Source organism: Gymnogyps californianus, chromosome 3 (genome assembly GCF_018139145.2).
Source record: "Gymnogyps californianus isolate 813 chromosome 3, ASM1813914v2, whole genome shotgun sequence".
Lineage (NCBI taxonomy): Eukaryota > Metazoa > Chordata > Aves > Accipitriformes > Cathartidae > Gymnogyps > Gymnogyps californianus.
The window spans coordinates 54,397,026-54,417,520 of record NC_059473.1 but is presented as its reverse complement, the minus strand read 5'-3'; the positions used below and the strand labels follow the sequence as shown (position 1 = coordinate 54,417,520).

Here is a 20,495-nt window from a genome sequence, read left to right as displayed (position 1 = left end):
AAGCATGTCAGACAAGGAATGCTTTCAACAGAACTGACTGGTAAAACGAAAATCTTAGGTGCCTAATTTCTTCTGAGTGATAAATTCTTCAAAGGTCAGTCAAGATGCTTTGTTAAGAGCTACTTTATCAGTTCACTGCGAAAATAAGTAAACTCTCACCTGTTTAGGGACAGGAATAAGAAACTGACAAATGCTCTATACCTTAATTAATATTACAGTGGTCTACGAAAGGTCAACAGTACTTTAACATTTGGCTAACAAGTTAAAAAGTTCATATTTTACATTGTCTCTGTATGACACTGTGAGCAAGACTTTGAATGGAAAGGAAATTACTTTGCTTGTGATGCTTTTTTCTGAAGGCCCTATCTTCCTGGACCTGGTGCTCCCTAAAAGTAGTCAGGCAAACCTTAACAAGGTCTAGAGTGATCTATGATCTTTTATTCCTAAAGTTCCTGTAGTGCTGCTGGTATAAAAGTTAAACATTCTCCCTCAGAGAGGGAGCAGAGTTTAATATCTGCTCAAGAAAACACTCATTTATGAAAATAAAAGCTTCAAAGAAATCTCAGTTACAAATTCAAATGAAAAAAACCTAGGTTTTTTCTCTGATAAAATTACTCCCCTCAGCAATGTCAGATTCTCTAAAGGATCTATATTGTATCAGGCTTCTTAAACCTGAGAGACAGAAACTAAAGATATTATGCTACAATTACACTAGCTTTTTTATGTTTGCAGAAGTATAAATGCCTTGGAAGTATATTGAAAAGGGAGTGAAAGAAAGCACCTATTTGACCAAGCTGAGCTATGTTGATAGCAACAGAAGATTTCAACAACTTTTTTTGCCTTAGAATTGTGTTGCTCAGATGCAGACTGTGTCTGCCCAGTGGCTGATGGGTCGGGTATGAGAGCACCCTAATGACTGCACGCTCCATGACCTACTATCTCCCACTCACATTACAGTCTGACATATGCTTTACGAAGCTGGTGGTTGTGTTCTCCGCTGTACTCTGGAGGACATACCCAAGACACAGCGTGGGGCTTGCACCTACACACTCACTGTCAACAGGGACAGTAAGTCTGGTCTGAAGGTAGCCTTGGGACTATCCTGAAAGGCAAGATAGTTACACAAAGAAGATCTGTTGAGAAGATACAGTTTTTGCATAGTCATGTTTTGCATTTTACCATTGTTATACTGTATATTTTATGGACTAAAACCCCAAACCTCTGTTCCTTACTGGAAACAAACACAGAAGTCTTCAAAGCTAATCCAGGTTTCCCTGGAAACAGAAGTCCTTTCTGACTCGATTTCTTCCTTTGATTTATCCCCTGTCTGGCTGTTCATACCAGTATCAGCTGTTTCTGACATTCGCTTTGCATCAAAACTGATATTCTCATGTAATTCTTCTGCAGAGATAAGATGACACACAGAGCCAATACAGTGACAATATGCACATTAAAGTAGTATCATTCTTATATTGAAAAACTATCCTAAAATTACCAGGATATTTTCCATACATCTCAGAGTTTAAAAATAAAAACTAACCCACTAACCTAAAAAGCTCAAAAGGTGACTGAAACAACTCTGTATAGATATTTGTTCTTTACATCTGCAACTGCTTAACTGCCTCAATACATTATCACATATTGAACTGTGCACTAGAACCTTTACTATGAGCATGTTAGGTAAACATATATATGAATTCTGCAAACCTAAAGTCATCTATATAAAGAAAAATACAATCCCTTGTCCAAAGCTCCTATTCAGTGCAAAGCCGATGGGGCAGTATCACAAAATTTTTACAACCCACAGAAAATAAAAAATACACAGAATTGTGGAGGACACAAAGACCTATCTTTGCCTCTGGTACTTAGATAGTACCCCCTGTGATGCTACTCACACAAATCAGTCTACTTGTAAACAGAAATATATTGGAACTACATTACGTGAACTTTCTTGTAGGAAAATCAGAACTACTGTCAGATTCATACCAAAATATAAACACAGAAACGTCATGTAGACACATCTTGCAATCATTTAATAACTTTGTGTTGTGTTGTATGTCACTTTCTCTGCCTTTACTCTGTGAAATTCGTGTAAATAGTTACTGAAGATGTTTAATCTGGCCCAAAAAGAAGTTTTGAGAATAGCTCAGAACAGCTGAGAATAGAAGAACAGAACAGCTCAAACATGAACAGCTATTAATTCAGAATGTTTGCTGAGGAAAAAGATGAGGTAATATCCAAACAGGTAAGGTATAACAAATAAGAAAGCTAATTAGAAAAATACATAATTTATATTTAAATGTGCTTTGTAATATTTCATGATCAGCAAGACACATAGTGATGTGCTGGATAACTAATGAGTTTATAAGACGTAGGTGGCTCTGAACTAGTTTGCAACTATTTTTCAAGAGTTCCTTACACTATGGAAAAGCTACCTGAAAGCTATAAAATCTAGGCTTTTTCTTAGATTTAAGTTAACATGGGTTTTAGGCCTCCAGTGAAATAACCACAGTGCTTGGCTTACAAATGTGCATATCACAGAGAGGATGATGAAGGGGTCACCAGAGCAGAACTATGCCCAATGTCATCTTCCTGTGGCTCAGTGTTGCTCCTCTTTGTTCATTCTGAACATGAGTACTAGAGGATTATTAATAGACCTTCTTCAGGATCTATAGGGTCAGTAGATGTCTGCAGCCTTCAAACAGAAGATATGCTCCACCCTATTTAAAAGTCAATACATAAACCTTTCTGTTGATTATGTATGCAGACTGGGGTCAGAGGGAAGATAGCTCTTCCAGTGCAGCTAAAGGTAAGCAAAAATGGTGTCAACAAAATGGCTGAAGTTTCCCCATTCCTCTTTGAAGAAGTAATGAGAATCTTGTGAGAATGTCATCAAAAAGCATATTTTATCCTTTTTAATCTATGCAGTCCAAAGACAGTGCTTTTCAGAGCTTCCTGATACAATTATAAGAAAAAAGTAAATCAAACTGCTAACTATCATTTACCTTGTATGCAAGAAGTGCCATTTCCAGCTATAAGAAACTGCAAACACTGCGTGATATAATGAAGATATAATTTATGGAATAAAACGATAAATAAATTTGAAGCAAATCTTAAGAGATGTTCAGTGTAAAGTAGTATTTTAAAACTGACATATGGAAGATAATTGCAGCAAATAATTGTCCATAATTATCATACAATTAATTCCTTGAATAAATGCAAATACTAATCAAATACACAAGGATATAATATGAGCTTATTATAAAGTTAAACACTGCAGAGAGCTTCAGAAAAGGGAACAGCGTATTTGAATTCAAGAATTTTATGCTACTTAGAACTCAAGCAACAAAGATTAATGTTACAATCAAGCCCAAGAGAAAAAAAGTGACTTGATGAATAAGGGAAAACATTCAAGTACAGAAGTAATAACAAAACATGCGTTGTAACAAAAAATAGAAAACAAATAAAAACAGATCAATAACTAAGAACACAGCAGCATACAAACTAGAATAATTAATCCAAAAAGGTAAAAAGAAAGAGTAGCAAATGAACACAGATTAGCAGGGTTTATCACAAAAATCCTTATTTATATGGTAAGAAAATACTGTAGTGCATGAAACCCCAAAAATTATTAGAAAGAGTAACGTTCTTAAGAAAGTGAGAAGACACATTTTAAGACAGTTTAGCATCAAACGCTGTCATTGGTTTTGGTTAGTCCTCATCATTTTTCAAGCACTGGCTCTTTACTGAGATACTTAAATAGAAATCAGGACCCTCATCAAACTGACTACAGTTTTGGGTGCTAACATTTATTCAGTATGTGGACGCTTTGTATCTGGCTTTTTAGGAGAACACAATAATAAGCAAATTAAAACGTTTGCTAGCCAAATAAATGAAAAAGCACAAGAAAATACTACCTTGTAAAGAAAATGTTCAAAACGGTTCAAAATTGAAATGAGTCCCTTGTCTCAGTTTTCAGTAAGAAGGGATAGACAGGCTGGCTTATTGGAATAGAGGTACAAAACCAGAAATTTCCCATTTACAGCAGAAATTGCAAGAACTTGACACATCGAATATGAAGGTTGTAGCTAATTTCCATAACAGAGCATAGAGATAATGGCATGGGAAATCTTCAATCCACAAAATGGTACTTAAAATATCTTTAAATGTAGGCTTTCTACCATGAGTTTGAAGATTAGCAAATGTTTTAAATAAAATATGAAAAGTGATCCAACCAACTACAGATTATTTAGTCCAATGCCAATAAACCAAATTTCAAATGCAGGCAAATGGGAAGATGAATTGAAAGGCAAAATAACTTTATCCAGGTAGAATATATCAGACTACTTCAGGGTTTGGAGGGGTTTTTTTTGGAGGGGGTGGATTTTTTGATGAGAAAAATCACACAAAGAAACAGAAGTGTCATACATGCTCTGCATTAAACTGAATTGCATTTTCATTATGAAAAAAGTACTACATAATGCTGCAAATCTGAAGGCAACCAACCTATCAACTTCAGGTGCACTTTAACAGAATGTTTGTCCACATGATCAAAGAAATCTTCCACCTTACTGTGTACTACTTCAATATATTCTGTATACACTGTACAGTAATGTTATACTTAATTCCAGCATGCTTATTTGAAATTTCACTCTAGTTTTGTCATTTTCAGCCTGTATTTTAGTTTCGTTATGTCTCTGGACAAATACCGGAACAGCAAGATTTCTGTGAGATAACAGATAATCATGGGAATAATGTAATACTACAAACAACTTCCATCAGATCCAGTATCTGCACCAAAAGCAATTGGAAATCATAGAAAAGCACCTCATCTAGAGAATATAACTGCTTTATTGTAACAACACCACAGACAAAATAAGTGTAAATGTACAAATTTTCACTTTACAACAAAACACAGTTAAGTGTAATTATATGTTTTAGGACAAATTTTTAGTTCTGGTAGATTTGCAAAGCTATGATTTCCTGCTCTGAGGACATTCTAGAGAAAGACAGTGATGCGCTATAATTTTACAAAAACATTTCATTGCATTTGGTGAACCTCAATAGCGCAAAATTTCAATGGACTTTAGCAGCCTAAGTAGTTTAATGAGAATATTTTAAACTTTTTTTTTTTTTTAAACAAATGTAAAAGGACGGAGATTCCTAAACCAAAAGGATGAAATATAGAAAAGCAATTATTTATTCAGGAAAAGATTTCTTTATATGTGTGAATTTACTTGTAATATATCACTCTTCTCAATAGAAAGGTTTCAAATTCACGTCAAGTGAACAGAAAGAACTTTCTTGACATTAGAATATTCACATATTTAACTGTCTAATGATCTGTAATCAAACTCTGAAGAGATAAAGTTATTGAATTCTCATTTGAGCAATTTTTAGCCATGTTAAAAAGTGTATTAAAACCCCCATACTCATAAATAAAACATTTTTTAAAAGATTTCTCTGTTTCTCTCAGTTTTGGTCCATGATTCATGTTCTCAGATATTCTGTGGAGTTGAAAGACTCATAATGAATCGTTTTGAAGTAAGAGTAATATGAAGTAGCCCTCATAACCTACAGCACATGGCACAATGCAAAGCATTAAACTAAGACATATTACTAAGCCTCCTTTCCCAATGATTTTTCTTTTAAAAAGAATTTTTTGAAGATGGGTATAGTTCATAATTAATTAAGACATTAAAAGGAATTGTATTATTTAAAGAAAAGCAATCATATTTGTACCACCTAAGAGGAGCATAGAGCTCCAGTCTTTAAATCCTATAATGATTAGTAATATTTTCTATGTAAAGTTGGAATAAATGGATTTTGCATAGAGAAATGACAACATATGGGTTGAGATTGCCTGGAGATTGTGAAGAGAACCTGAGTACAAAGGATTTTGTTACAGTAGTAATGTGAATTATTAGTATTATAGGCCAGAGGATGGAAACATGTCCACGTCATCCTTTTCCTTGGTTGTGCTATAGGAGCTTTTCTTCAACGAGCATTTCTTGAGTAGACTTTTGAGCAAGCAGAAAAGATGGCAATCTGGCTATTGAGACACAGTAACTTCAGAATCAATTAATAGTGACAGCTACAAAAATACTCCAAGATCCCAACATATTCATGGCAGGCTTAAAGAGTCATCTACTGCAAACTACTATGTTTCTATTAGGTTTTGGCATTGATCTGTGAGAGAATAACTGAAGGATATATCTCCAGCTCATTAACTTGTAGCATTTTGATACAACGAGATTCTTCTGGTTTGGTTCTTTTTTTACTGAGATGATATTAATAAAAATAAGAATTCATAAGAAAAGACATTCAAGCACTACAGTACTTGAAATCGTTATCAGTTCTTAAAAGTATAACCTCAAAATTATATCCTTTGCCTGTACTGAACATATATTTACCAAATTTGTTTAAAAACTATTTATTAGTATAGGTTTTGGAGAAGTATGATGTACATTTGCTTGAAGATATTTAAAAATCATAAATGTATTCTCACTCTTCATTATACTTCTAGTATGACCCAGGGTTTTGGTTGGTTTTTTTCCCCTTCTCTTTATAACCTTATCTTGTATTACCCTATTTGGGGGTTACTTCAGATGGCTGATAGGTTGCACATTTTTCCAGAATGAAGATAATGTTAAAAACTGTGAAAATATCTAAACATCTTGGGTAGAATTACTGGGTTTAATCACTGTAGAAGTCAGGAAGTTGTGCACATGCTTTAACTGAGAGGATATTTATTGTATTTCTCAATTATTGGAAGAGGGGATCATAGATATTTTACAGAGAACAAAATAAAAATTAAAAAAATGTTTAAAAAAATGGCATTCTATGCCTTTTTCCCCCATGAGAATCAACCTTCAGAAATGCTTAAAAAGCAAAGGTGCATTGCACAGGCTTTTACATGGACTGAAGAGTTGAAAACCAAAACCAAGATGAGTGTCACATGTATGAATCATGGTGTAAATAAAGCATGAATCCTATTCACGTTTCACATGTTCTTCTGCTCTGAGATTCACTTTCAGAACTCTGGTAAAAGGAAAGGTGTTTCCTAGCAGTCAGTTTTAGGAAAGGTTCATTGTGCACCAAGCAAATCTGGTCACTTCTTTTAAAAAGAGGCTCTTACTAACTTCTCCTGACCAAACCCTTAAAACATTCACTTAAACAAAGAAGTACTCATTTTGAAAAAATGACTCAGTTTGAATACTCTTCAAATACTAATATCAAACACATTAAAAAAGTAACATTTATTAAAATGGAAGTTTTCCTTTTTTCTTGCCTTTTATTTCAGAATAAAAAGAGTATAATTCACAGTGATTAGAAAAAGAGCTCTGTGTACAAAATCCAGTATATTTTACTGGAGAGTAACTTATGAGAAGTGTTATTTTTTTAAAATATTCTTGTAAATTAGGGATTTTTTAATACTAATCTGAAGATTCTACTCTATGTAATTATACATGCTATTACCAGTTCTTCGAAATCTTCTCCTGTAAAACCAACACCCATAAATAAGTAAGACTGCTGATATTTGTACATGAGGATTAACACTGAGGCCAAACAATATGGAAGTGGCAGAAGTCTGAATATAAAATTCAAATACACTTACCTTTACTGGGTCTCTCTGCATTTTGCTGCCAAAAGAGGGTGGTCTCCTATATAGTGAAAAAACAAACAAACAAAAACAACAGTGGTGGTTATAATCTTGCATTATTTTGTTAAAGAAAATACTTGGTTTTGGGGCAGTCCTTCCTGAGACGGAGAAACAAACTAGTAAGTTATCATTGTAGTATATATTTTTTTAAAAGAAAAATAGAAATAATAAAATTCACCATAATACCTACATATACATCACCAATAGACAGACTGATGTTTTTCTAGAGAAGTACATGTGATCTGGAGTCTGAGACAAAAGCTGTTCCATATGCCTACTCCTCTGCTATTAAAAAAACATTCTTTGATATTACTGTTCTTTGACAATAAAGTAAGTTCTATTCTAAGAACTAATTAGTCCTATTCTAGAACCAATTCTGTTCTTTTCTATTTTAAGTTTCCATTCTTGGAAAGTATATGGAGGGCTCCTTTTCCAACAAGCATTTCCTGCTGTGCAAGCATACACAACTGTCATTGCCAACAGCATGCCTGATTGCTACAGCATCTTTTGTTTTCTATCAGCTGCATAAATAAAAAGTAGCCTGCTCTTTTTTAATGTTTTTGGCAAACAACTTTATCCTGGTCAATCCCATTTCCAAGCTAGAGCTGCTGAACTAATATGAATGTAATATCCACTTACATTTAAAGTTGAAATCAAGTTAGCCAGCCTTTCAGAAAGTCCACTCATTAAATTTGCAAAGACAAAGTCCTTTTCTTTGGGAGATTAAAATATTTGAAATTGTTAAAAATGTGTGCCTTGTCATCCTTCCTTCTGACTGCCCTCTTACCTGCAATATGACATACTCTGCACAAGACTCACTTGCACTTTTTTTTTCTTTTTTTCCTCCCACGAGGGAGGGAGAGCAGGAGAGAGAGATTCCACAGTTTCCAGCTTATTTCCTATTTGAACGTGATACTATTAATGGGTTAACTGGACTAGCTTTGCCTTTGCAAAGGTAAGTATTAAAGCCTAAAAAGGCTATTGCAAACAAATTTGCAAGCTTCTTTTCATCCCAAGTCTCCCTTTTATAAGATTTGTCATCCTTCCCCTCACCTAAACTCCTCATATATACCCATCTTTACGTGTGTCAAAGGTGCTAATGCTGAAACTGATAGCATTGAGCTGGCCAACATCTGGACACACACAGTGATTTTCTGTTCTGCATTTCAAAGAGGAGTTGTGGGAGCTGTACTGACTTGGAGCTGCTTTTATGCTTTCTTAATACAATCTAGAAACATTTTTTGAGGGGCAGACTCACATAATTCAGAGAGTCTGAGTAAATCAGACTGGATGGCAGGTCACAACAGTATCTAAAGCTTGCACAAGGTCATTGTGCTATAACTCCAGGTCTGCCTCAACCCTCCTATTACAGACTACCCTGCATGCACAATATGAAGGGACCTGTGAATGTTTCCTTAGAGGAAAGCCTTGTGGCTTTCTACTCTAATTCCTAGCTGCAGTAAAAGTCTTCCTGCAGCATTTTACAATACCTCCACAGGCCCAGAATAGGCTCAGGAATCTCACCTCTGTCAAAATTTTAGGTGTTTGATCTTCTCTGAAGTAACTAAAGGAAAAAGTTGAAAGAATAAACTACAGATTTAAGAGTCTCTGTCCCAAAATAGGAAGTACCAAATAATTTAATACTTATAATTTAACTGCAGTATTGTTTAGTGAGAGAATTTCAAAGTCCCATTTTTACACAGCATAAATCCTAAATTCTATTCCAAATCTGTTGGGGGTTTTTTAAAGAATGTTCATGAGTCAAAGCTGGGGACAGATCTAATATAAACAGCAATTAAGAGAAAAATACAGACATTGTTGAAATTGTTAACAGTTGGTTGAACAATTTAGTAGTTGAAATATATTATGTCTTACATGTCCCTTTTTAGATTAATTTCCTGCTTTTCTAGAGCAAATGAGTTGAAAAGGACACAATAGGATTTTGCAATTGCCCACATACTTCAGGTCCTGTTTCCAGACTTCTGTACGTAGAACTGGGCAAAACAAAAGGCAAGCTTGGATCACTTGTCATGTGACATTGACAGTTACGCCTCAGCATTTGGGTCTGAAAAATGTCTAGTAATACATGGACTATCTCTCCCCTTTAAACTGTGACTTCAGAAGTACACATGCATAGAGCTGTCATATTTCTGCATGGGAGTCTACAACTTGCAAAATTCCAATATTGCCAAATTTCTTATATCAAGTTTCTTCTCAGAAATCCTGGGCATTCCAAAGTATAAAAAGTATCAGATCTACTGTACAAGCCTTGGAGACTGTAATGTTTGCACCATGAGTCTAGCACTTTCTGCCAGACTTACTGTTCATGGGCAGTGCACATGATCCATGCTTCTAGTACAGACATGTGGCAGCTTACTATAGAGCTACTTTGTTGGTATTAACAGCTGGCAGCAGGAAGGCCTGGAGAGATACAGAAAATCCTCAAAAACTGCTTCAGTAGATTTTCCAGTAAAGAAGGAGAACGTACCCTGGAAAACCTGGATGCTTAGTAATGTTACTTCAGCCAGTTTGAGCTGTGAAAGCAATCTAACCACAGCTGTGTAGAGACTTCTGTAGGCTCGTTTACTCAGTTTTTGGAGCACAAACATAACATAGTCAAAAGCTGTCTGCTTCTCTAATGGTATGGGATGTGTCCATCTACCTAAACGTCACTGATTCTGAGACAACTGGGAGTGCCAAGGAATTTCTCATTCTGTTATGCTATTGCCTCAGCTAGAGCGACTAAGACATTGGCACAGAAAGAGAAACTAAAGGCATTTTTCTCCTTAATGAATACACATTGTCTGAAAGGTCAGCTCTGCTGCCACAGTATCTGATAAAGAAATAAATAAAAAAAGACTTGGATCCAGCTGTGAAAAATGAAAGGATGCACACAGTTAGATTCAGGGAGAATTTAGTTACTTATTGTTCTTCCTGCAATCAATGGGAAATCTGAATGCAAAATGTGAGGAAAATTCGCTGGTTGACTTAAAAATTTAATTTATCATCTATTATGTTTTAGAATCATTAATGCATAATTGTAAAAATAATGGTAATTCATATATTTATAGCTATCTTGTTACTTTCAAGGATTCATTTGTATTTTTCAGCCTCCTAACATTAGCTATGTCGTTATTATATTCAAATCCACCAAATAATATGTTTTAAAATCTATCTGATATTTTTATAAAACCAGTATCCTTTTCTGTTGTAGAAATGATGCATGGCAAAACTTTTCACACCAATTTTTCTGTAAAAAACACCAATCTTCTTCCAAAAATAAGCTCTCTGGATATAATTACAGGTGAAGGAATAAAGCTTCAAATGCATCGTTTTTAAGATTAAAAATCCATTTTAAATCTACCTCCAAAATGACAAAGATGACCAAAATATTTCTTAAGATCCAACCCTGTATTAAATTTCTAGGTTTGATGTTGACCTGAGAGTTATATCATCAAAGGGTTTTGCATCTATAGTCACTTGGACACAATTTTTTTTCCCTATTCCCGAGTCACTGTTTTCACTAAACAGAATATCAGTTCTCGTTTTAGTTGTGATGTGGGAGAAGGTAACAGAGGTGGCTTTTGAAAAAAGGCAGTGGTACAAAAGAACAAACAGCTGCAAAGTTGTGCACCGACTGAGGCATAGGAATGGCTTAAAAATACTGGATTACCAACTCGGCTTCTCTTTTATTCAGTCTCTAATGTTGGAGCTGTCCCAATCTGTATAAGCAAGTAGATATTTGTGGGCCCATCAGAAAGATTCTCTATACCACAAATGTCTAAACTTGTGTCCCTCTTCTCAAGTCCCTCTTCTAATTCATGTGCCTCATATCTCATGTATACTTTTCTTCCTGAAAAAATAAGCAGGGAATTTTCATTTTGTGCAGATTGAAGTAATTTTCAAAACTACAACATTTGTAAAGAAAATTGAATTTTTTATTTTCTACCTAGCCCTCCTGTTGACTCAATACCAATTCACTGGGTTTATGAAATATATCATAAGAAGGATTAGAATAAGGAGATGAAAAAGCTTGTTATAACACAACAGTCTGGAATGTTTATGGGGAACATGAAAAAAGCACACAACAGAGCATACAAACTAAATAGACGGGTATCAGTTGTAAAGCAGAAGGTAAGACTGAGCTTGCATATATAAAAGGGTGGCACTGAAGTAAGAAAAATTAGGTAAATACGAACATTAAAGAACAAGTGTATTATGTTTATGTCACTGGGAGAGAGTAGCGATTTTAACCCTTCTGCTCTAGAAAGTAGCATTGCCACGGAGCTTGACACTGAAGAAGCCACACAGAGAAATCAGAGGGTTAGGCTTAAGATTTCTGAATATAGCAATCAGGTCAGTCTATTAAAATATCTAGTAGCCATTGCAAATTCTGATGGTAAACATATTTGGATTAGATTTTTCTTGCTTTGTTACTGTTCAACATTTCCTCAAACAGAATGCAAAGAGCTTTCTTCTCAATGGAATTGGAGATAACTTGTATTAAAGAATTCATCACAATGAAGAATATTCCAATAGGCTTTTGAATGGCAGAGCTACAAGGAAACATTATTCCAGGATAATCTTTTTCTCAAAAGAGTTTGCCAAAATTACTGCTCCAGAAAACTGCAAGACACTGTGCAATTTACATATGATGACCTTTTTGTCTTTTTCCTGACCACAAAAGTGGATAAGGAATAAAAATGAAAGGAAAAATCAAATTCTGAAAACCTTCTAGTTCAGGAAGCCATTATTCCACAAATAATTTTTTCCAACCAAATGGAACAAGCCAAAAATCTACTTGCACATGCATTTCAATGAGTCTTACACATATAAATTACTTACCTTCCTATTGAAGAAGAATAAAAGCAAGCCGCTTCATTAAAGAACTGGGCCCTATTTTATGGAGTTTTTAAACAAAAAATTCACAAAATGTATTTTCTTAATAACAGTGTCATTCAAGATCAATTTAACTACCAAAAATAGATATTTTTAAAGATTTTTTTCCTAATGCAAATCCACAAAGCTTTCAGAACTGTAAAATCAGAGGGAAAGGGAAATTCAGGGGAAAAAAAGTTTGAAAAAATAAATAAAGCATTTCTGTTCTTTGGCATGAGTACTTTGAGGACACAAGGGATAATGCCATGTCTTTCAACTTGATATTCTTCAAAGAAGGTACATCCAGCTCCTAAAATTTTATCTTTCATTTATCACTAGTCTCTGTTTCTGTGACAACAGACCTTAGGAACAGTGAATCGGATATTCAGTGATGTAACTTCATACAGTTTACATTGGAGTGAATTGAAATATGCAAATTTAAACTTGCTGAGGATCTGGCAGAGCAGCTGACTGAATTTCAGTCAGCTTAAAGCATAAAACTGCTGCATCCGAAAGATTTGCCAGATCTGTATAAAAGGTTTTTAAGCAGATGTCTCCTGAATAGCAATCGCACAGTTTAAAATGGAGACAAATTATTCACACTGGGTATACTACAATACAAAATTCTACAAATTAGCAATAACCTAGTAAGTTGGGGATATCAAAGTTTCTCCTTCAGTGTTTGCTTTTTTTAATCACTAATTGATTTTTTAAAACAAAAGTATAGATGTATATTGTTATTTTAAGTTCTAAAACTCCGGAAAGAAAGCTCTCCCATAATGAATCTCCCATAGGTATCTACATAATTTTGTTGATTAAAAGATTTAATATGTGAAATAAAGAAGATTGTTCTGCAAGTTAAAAACATTATTTTCTTTTGCAATCCGTCCAAATGCAGTCCTACTTATATACTGCAGCTATTAATAGGCACAGCATTTTTCAGCTGAGACTTAAAGTGACGCAAAAATAAAGTTCAAGTATAAGTCAATTAGCTGCTCATGACTTCTTACATTTCATGTCTGAATCAGATGGCCCTCAGACTAAGTCACATTCATGTCTTCTTCCAACCATTCCAGTTTTATCAATGTCTCTCTCTCTTGTTTTTTCTTACTTGCCCTTGCCTCTCCTTGACTGCATGTCCTACTATGACAGACCAGCTTTCTACAATCACATGGTTCTTACAGTCTTGAACTAGGGGAGAAAATCAAAGTGACGTTCCAAACTACTTTTATGCTTCCGGCACATAAACTTCTATTAATTTGTAACTAACTAAATCTATATTTGTACAGCTAGAGAGACTGAAGTCATGCAACCAGTAATTATGATATATTGTAAGATGCTACTTACAGCTCCTTTTTACCCCGCTGCTTTTGTAATGATTTTCATAAGTTGCAATTATTAAAAAGACTTTTAAAGGTGAAGTAATAATGAAGTACTAATTAAACTATTGTTTATAAAAGGTACACAAAATACAGAATAGCTAAATATATATTCTATTGCAAAGAATTCTCCTTCACTACAGAATTGCCTTTTTTAAAAATCATAAATACCCAATAACTATATCCACACATGTACATTTTCTATACACACAATAGATATAGAACAGTTTAAAACAACTGAGTTTCAGATCTGAAATATAAAAATGGTGTAAAAGTATACTCTGAAGAGGAAACACATAAATAGGCACTCCAAAAATTACATAGAAAATTATTTCCCTTTTACTTCAAAATTTACCAAACTAAATTCTGTTTTCTCTGTTCGTGAAGATACCTCATGACATACTATCCTTAACAGTATGTCTTTGGTCTTCAAACACATTTTGTAACCCTACAGGCAATCACTATACATCAACCAAATACCACAAATGTTATCCCCAAGTATATCTATCAGTTTGTCCCAGAAAAGGACAGTAGAAATTTTAAAATAATTAGGTCATCTTTACTACAGGATTGTGTGGATAAGGACTTTGTTGCTGTTTTTCCTTTATGCAGCACTACGGATGAACACATTTTATAGGTTCTTTTAAATTATTTTCTAGGTCATCACATTGAATGTAACAGATACGGAAGAAGTACTCATTCTTTACTTGGGATAGAAAATAAATGTAGAGGGGAGAACTGTAGTAAACATTCAAAAGTTGAAACTACATCTTCCCCAAAATATAATTGGTTTATTGAGTCAGATCCAGATTTTGAGTATAACTTCATTGAAAGCATTTGTATGTTGCCTAGACTGCTTTTTCCCTCAATTTTCTTAAAGTCATAAAGAGAAATGCTATCAGATGCTCTTATAAGCAGTGTTTGCTGCAATAAATATGAAATTGAAGGGATACTGGCACTGCCACGTTGAGTTCTTTTGTAAGTGTTGAGCAAATACAGTAACTTCAGTGGAGCTCTGTTTCTTTGTTTGAATATTTAAGTCTCTATTTCCTTATGTTGCGAATTATTTCCCTATATGAAGTATTTTGCATGAAATAGTGTAGCATCCAGAAACTCTTTGAAAGTATACTTTTTTCTGTTCAACATATAAGATTTAAATATTAGAAGGAGTATTTTGTAACAGGTTTATCTAAAAGCAGACTTTGGTAGCACATGCAGATACCAATTTAAAAACAAAAACAGAAACAAGAAAAAAAAAAAACCACAGTAGTTACAACTGCCCAAAGTCATCCTAGTAACGTTTTACTGAACTTGGGTTAGATTCATCTTATCTATCTTGGAAAATTACAGTGGAGATTTCTACCTAGTAACTAGCATTTCCTTGGCTAGCTTGGGCAACCTGTGGCCAGCGTGCTGCATCTAGTGAACCTGTTTGGAGGAATGTCCCTCTCTCACGATGTTGCTCAGGAAGCCTGAGGGTCTAATTCATGGCCGAGGATTCCCTTAGAAGGCAAAGCTTCTGGAATTTAAGAGCAGGCAAATTCAGCATTGAAGCCTTAACTCTTTTTCTGGATCTAGCCTGAAGTCTTTCAATTAAGAACCAAATGAGGATGCCATTTTAAGGCATATGTTTATAAAGTTTACATTTTTCAGGTAGTCACATGCCTAGGTACATCCTTCACTGTAGCTGAAATACACTAATTGTAACATTAATCCATGAAGTAAGATTTATTTATAAAAAACCCTGACTATCTTCTTAAGATTCTCCCATCAAATTGACTTTAAAGAGCAAAACCGAAATATTTTATAGTGTTAGCAATAGTACTTTTAGAATCTGAGGAATAATTCATAAAAAAATAGGTTTAAAACAAAAAGTATTAGGAAAGATTTCCCACCCAGTACATATCAATATAACTATAAAGTGGAAAGGGTAGGGAAGGTACTTAAATAGCAGGGGGAAAAAAGCTTACTGAAAAGTCTTTAAAAACCTGTATTTAAGTATTAAGTATTTTCTATTTTGTCTTTCACTATCCTTTGGAATATAAAACTAGGTCAAGTTAAAAAAAATTAGGAAAATTATTACCTGAGAATAATCTTCTGCATTTGAGTGTCTCCCACTTTGATTCATATCCATATTATTGTCACTTCCATTTTCATCACTTTCAGTAACAGAAGGGAGACAGGATACGGAATGAAATCCTTTTTTGATGGTAGACTGTGGAAAGTGGCTAAATAATAAAAGAAAAACACTTTAATCCATACTTTTACTTTACAAATGACAGTCTTCATAACTACTATTCTTAACAGAATTTTGTCAAAATAATTTGTGCCTCCTTTATTTTGACAGCTTAATAGGGCAGCACAAAATCTATATATGCATATATTCCTTATCATTACTGGCTTGGCACTACACACATATATATGCTCGAAAGACTTGAACTGTTGCCTTCTTAACTAACCCTCAAAAAACCAAAACCCAAGTCAGCTGAGGAAAACTAGATGATAACACCAGAAGTGAATAAATTTCTATGGCCCCCAGACAAGAAAAAAAATTTATAATGTGCATGACTTAAATGGAGGCAGGGCAAAAAAAAAATGTTTTATATCAGAATAATTTTTGTCTTTTCCCTCAAAATGGGTCTCCATAGCTACCAGACAGCTAAAACACACGATAACCAAGGAAACCTGTGCAAGGCCTATTCTGGTTGTAGTAAAAGAAAGCTCTGTTGCTGACTTCAGTGGAGGCAGAAGTAAAAACTGATGGAAATACAAATAACTCTTTGCTTGTTATGTGAACTAGGAGAACAAGATCGAAACAATGTTGCGCACATGCCAATTAGACATAAATGCGTAATTGTGTTATTGCAGCAATAACGAACAGAGAAAAATGTAAGCATGTGTTATCTAGCCCCCTTCTTAAGGACTGAGATAATGAAATATTGATCTCTTTAGCAGTAACACAGTCACAATTATCTTGCCTTTGAGAGTTTCAAAATATTTTATTACAACAAAAGTAAAAGATTAAAAACAGTTTCAGTCCCAATTATGTATCTAATTCCCTTATCTTATTTAGGCAGCTATATTACTTTAATGAAATGCTAATACTTGCTATATATTTTTGGTTACTACCTGTTAATTAAATCACAAGAGATTAAATTAGCTGATTGTCATGGAAACTTAGCACATTAAATAAACTGTCCTTGACAAAATGGGGTAAGTTGACCATGAAGCAATCTATTAAATATGAAAAAACAATATAAAATATGTTAACATGCAAATACTGCAACATCTTAATTATTATTCTCTCATTCTTTTAATAATCTATTAATGGATATTGCTTAGAGCATTTTTATGTATTTCTACTCCTACTATTTGAAAACAAACAATAAGTAATTTAATGTATTTTTAACCAATAAAATGCAACTGTATCAGCAAAAAGATGATATTGCCAGAATATTCCAAGGTAATTTCTTCTATGGACAAATGCTGCTGTTCAAAAAAAAAACCCCAAACATCTAACTGGTTTATTGCCTACCCATGCAATCATGATGATCAAAATGCAGAACCTGCCAAGTATGTAATTTATTCAGTTTACTTAGAGATGTACCTAACGAAAGGTGTACACACCTTAAAAAAAATATACACACCTCCAATAATTTACAAATCGTTGTTGGACTCAGTCTCAAGAAAAGAAATACCCTCCAAAATAACAAACCTTTTGGTGCTCACTTGGTATGTGATACATTCAATGCTTCCTCTGTCAGGAGTTCAGTCAGAATAAGAGAGAGGAAATTAATAATTCTAGCAGTTGTCTACCGAATGTTCACATCATAAGCTGAAGCCTGACAGAAATGTATTATGCAGTGGGTCATAGGAAAAAAACCAAGGCCCTGATACACTTAATGGTAACCCTTCTTTTCTTGTCAATGAGCAAGTATTATGCTGAATATTGAATACTGACTAGAAGTCATGTAAACATCCATTTCTGAAACTTCTTCTTTAAGACACCCTGTATAAAGACTCTGGTTTTCAAGGGTTTACAGGACTTCCAAACAGTCTTTAACACAAGACATTTATACAAAGTTGTGTTTTGAGCATGAGCTTCTTCACCTGCACTCTCAGGCTTCTTGTAACAACTATAATGAACAGAGAACAGCCTGTTTTATTCATAAACATCAACATTAATTGTTCCATGCCAAATATGTGATGCCCATGACAGTACTGACTGGCCAGTCAATGACTTCCTTGTTATGTACAAGAATTGAAAAAGACTAGTAGTTTCAGGAAAAATTTGAAAGACATCAAAGAATATTCCTATTTCTGGTGGAAGTGATCTATTGAATATTCTACGTCTTTGGGCCCACTGAGTAGAGAAACTGGCAAAGTGGTTTTGCCTGACAGAGCTCCCTGCCCTTCAATGTCAGATGCCCGGAGAAGTGTGCATCCACCTAGGGGACTGTCTGTACAGGGTGTGACAAGTAGGGACCCACCCCTCAGGTGTGTGCATGTCCACCTCCTGGTGGGCTTTCTCATCAGCATGTAGATTAGCAGATTATAGGGAGCAGCATATAAAGCTTAGAGCACCCCAACTTGCATCTCCAACAGGAGGTGTGTGCAAGTAGAAGAACCTGCACTCCCAAAAGAGAAGGCGTGCTTGTAACCCTCAATGCCAGAAGGGTGTGTATAATTGCATGTGTATGCCTCTGCGTGCATAATTAGAAATTCTTGAGATTAGTTACAGAAAGGTGTTCAGAAGTTTGTAGGTGTTTATTAACATTTTGTAAGCATCTAGTATAGTGGTTTATCTGTTGTATTGCTGATATTGATCCTAAACGTACAGTTCACTGATTGCATCAATAAATCAATAGAGTGCTCTGATTCTGATGTGCTTTAAACTACGTGAACTGAGCAGTTTTTCCCCTGTGACACAAGTAAACATAAGCCATTGCGCTTTCACAGTGAACTGGACTAACAATACAATGCTAATGCTGGAACTACATTGAATACTTACATGTCTGTGGGTATTGTGATAAGATTCAATTTGTAATTCAAAAATAGGCTAGCAATCTCAAGATGTTTTTCAGGTTTCTTTAGCACAGGCTCTGGAAAAAAGCAACTTGTTAAATATATATTCATAAGAAACATTTAATACTATAATTTTGACAAAAAATTTCCACAGAGGATTCATCACCCCTAAATAATTCTCCAAGTATCATCGCATACACTTGAATGGAAGAGAACAATCAGAGGTGGCTTTAGGTGACATATCATGAAAAAAATAAGTGCTTAACACTCTGATCCTCAGCCTGCAAGGTATTAAAAGTGTGCTTAACGTATATGTAAGGTTATCCAAGGTAGCTCAGAACTACTATGGCAGCACATTCTGCCTTTGCTAATTTCCTCTGTTTCTTATCCCAGTACATTTTGCTAGCATACCTGTAACGCTTTCATACTCAAGCTATCTCATATCATGCATTTAACTCCATTATGCAGTACAGACAAACCCTAGAACAAGTTTACCTCTAAAACTATGAGCTATTGCAGCAGGACTAGTCACATACTTTAAATGCTTAAAAGGTGTTCAGAAGCTTTCATGGCTCCACATCAGAGAGCTTCTGCATTGCTTTGATAACACTCCCTCTTCATTTTCTCCAGTAGAGTGCTTTTTTTAGAGGTAAATTAAGACACTTCTCAAAGCGTTTAAGAAATAATAGGGCTAAGGGGCAGTAATAAAAAAATGGCCAAAAAAAAAAAAAAAAAAAAAGAAAAAGTAATCCCTAGGGAAGTTCCATTGAAATTAAGCTAACAGATTATAAGTATGGCCCTGAAAATGTTTATAAGAATTAAAATATAATTACAAATTTATTTTGGAGGTTTGATTAGACAAACCTTGGGGTTCAGATGTCACAACAGTTTCCTTTTTCTGACGAAAAAGCTTCCAACGAGGAACTGGTGGTGGTTGTGGCGGTGCTACCAGAGGACAGGACCTAATTCTAGTGATCAAGACAGGGTGGCTATATATGTGGGAAAGCCCATATTGCCTCAGCTTCTCTGAAGAATCAGCCTATGAAACATGGAAAGATAATCTGACTGGCGTCAGATCTCCTTTCTCATCATGTGTCTCTCACAAAAAAGAACAGTATGCACACAAAAGCATCTAACAGCTTGGATAACGAAACAAAAATAGTTCACCTGACAAGGCTATCCAAGAACATTCTGATTAGAATTCGATATTCAGCAGAAGTATAATTGAATACTTAAAAGTATTTACATAAATTTTACTTTTCATAATACATTCATCACTTCTTTCAACTTATTTATATAACTATATTCTTTTAGGTGCTACAGAAACATATAAGTGAAGCAGAGTGACGATGTAAGAAAACAACAGTGACAACATTTTGTTTTAAATAAACATATTTAAAAATACTTTTTCTGAGGGAAAAAGTCCTTACTTCATGCTGAATTTATAAAGCGGCAGAATTCTAAAAGCAACTGGACTTTTAGATAACTTGGGAAATCTCCATAATGTAATATTACTTTGAACCAATACATCATTAAAGTTAAGCTTTTTA

General features: G+C 34.5%; 1 protein-coding gene across 1 annotated transcript in view; it reads right to left on the bottom strand.

Annotated features, from left to right (window-relative positions):
• The window catches only part of ADGB (androglobin), a 119,974-nt gene that overhangs the window by 55,851 nt on the left and 43,628 nt on the right, over positions 1-20,495 (bottom strand). The window contains exons 12-16 of the mRNA XM_050893243.1: positions 19,810-19,984; positions 18,932-19,022; positions 16,004-16,148; positions 12,509-12,512; positions 1,233-1,401 (exon numbers count right to left, since the gene is read on the bottom strand). Coding sequence (XP_050749200.1) covers positions 1,233-1,401; positions 12,509-12,512; positions 16,004-16,148; positions 18,932-19,022; positions 19,810-19,984 — 584 coding nt within the window. The remainder of the gene's footprint in view (positions 1-1,232; positions 1,402-12,508; positions 12,513-16,003; positions 16,149-18,931; positions 19,023-19,809; positions 19,985-20,495) is intronic.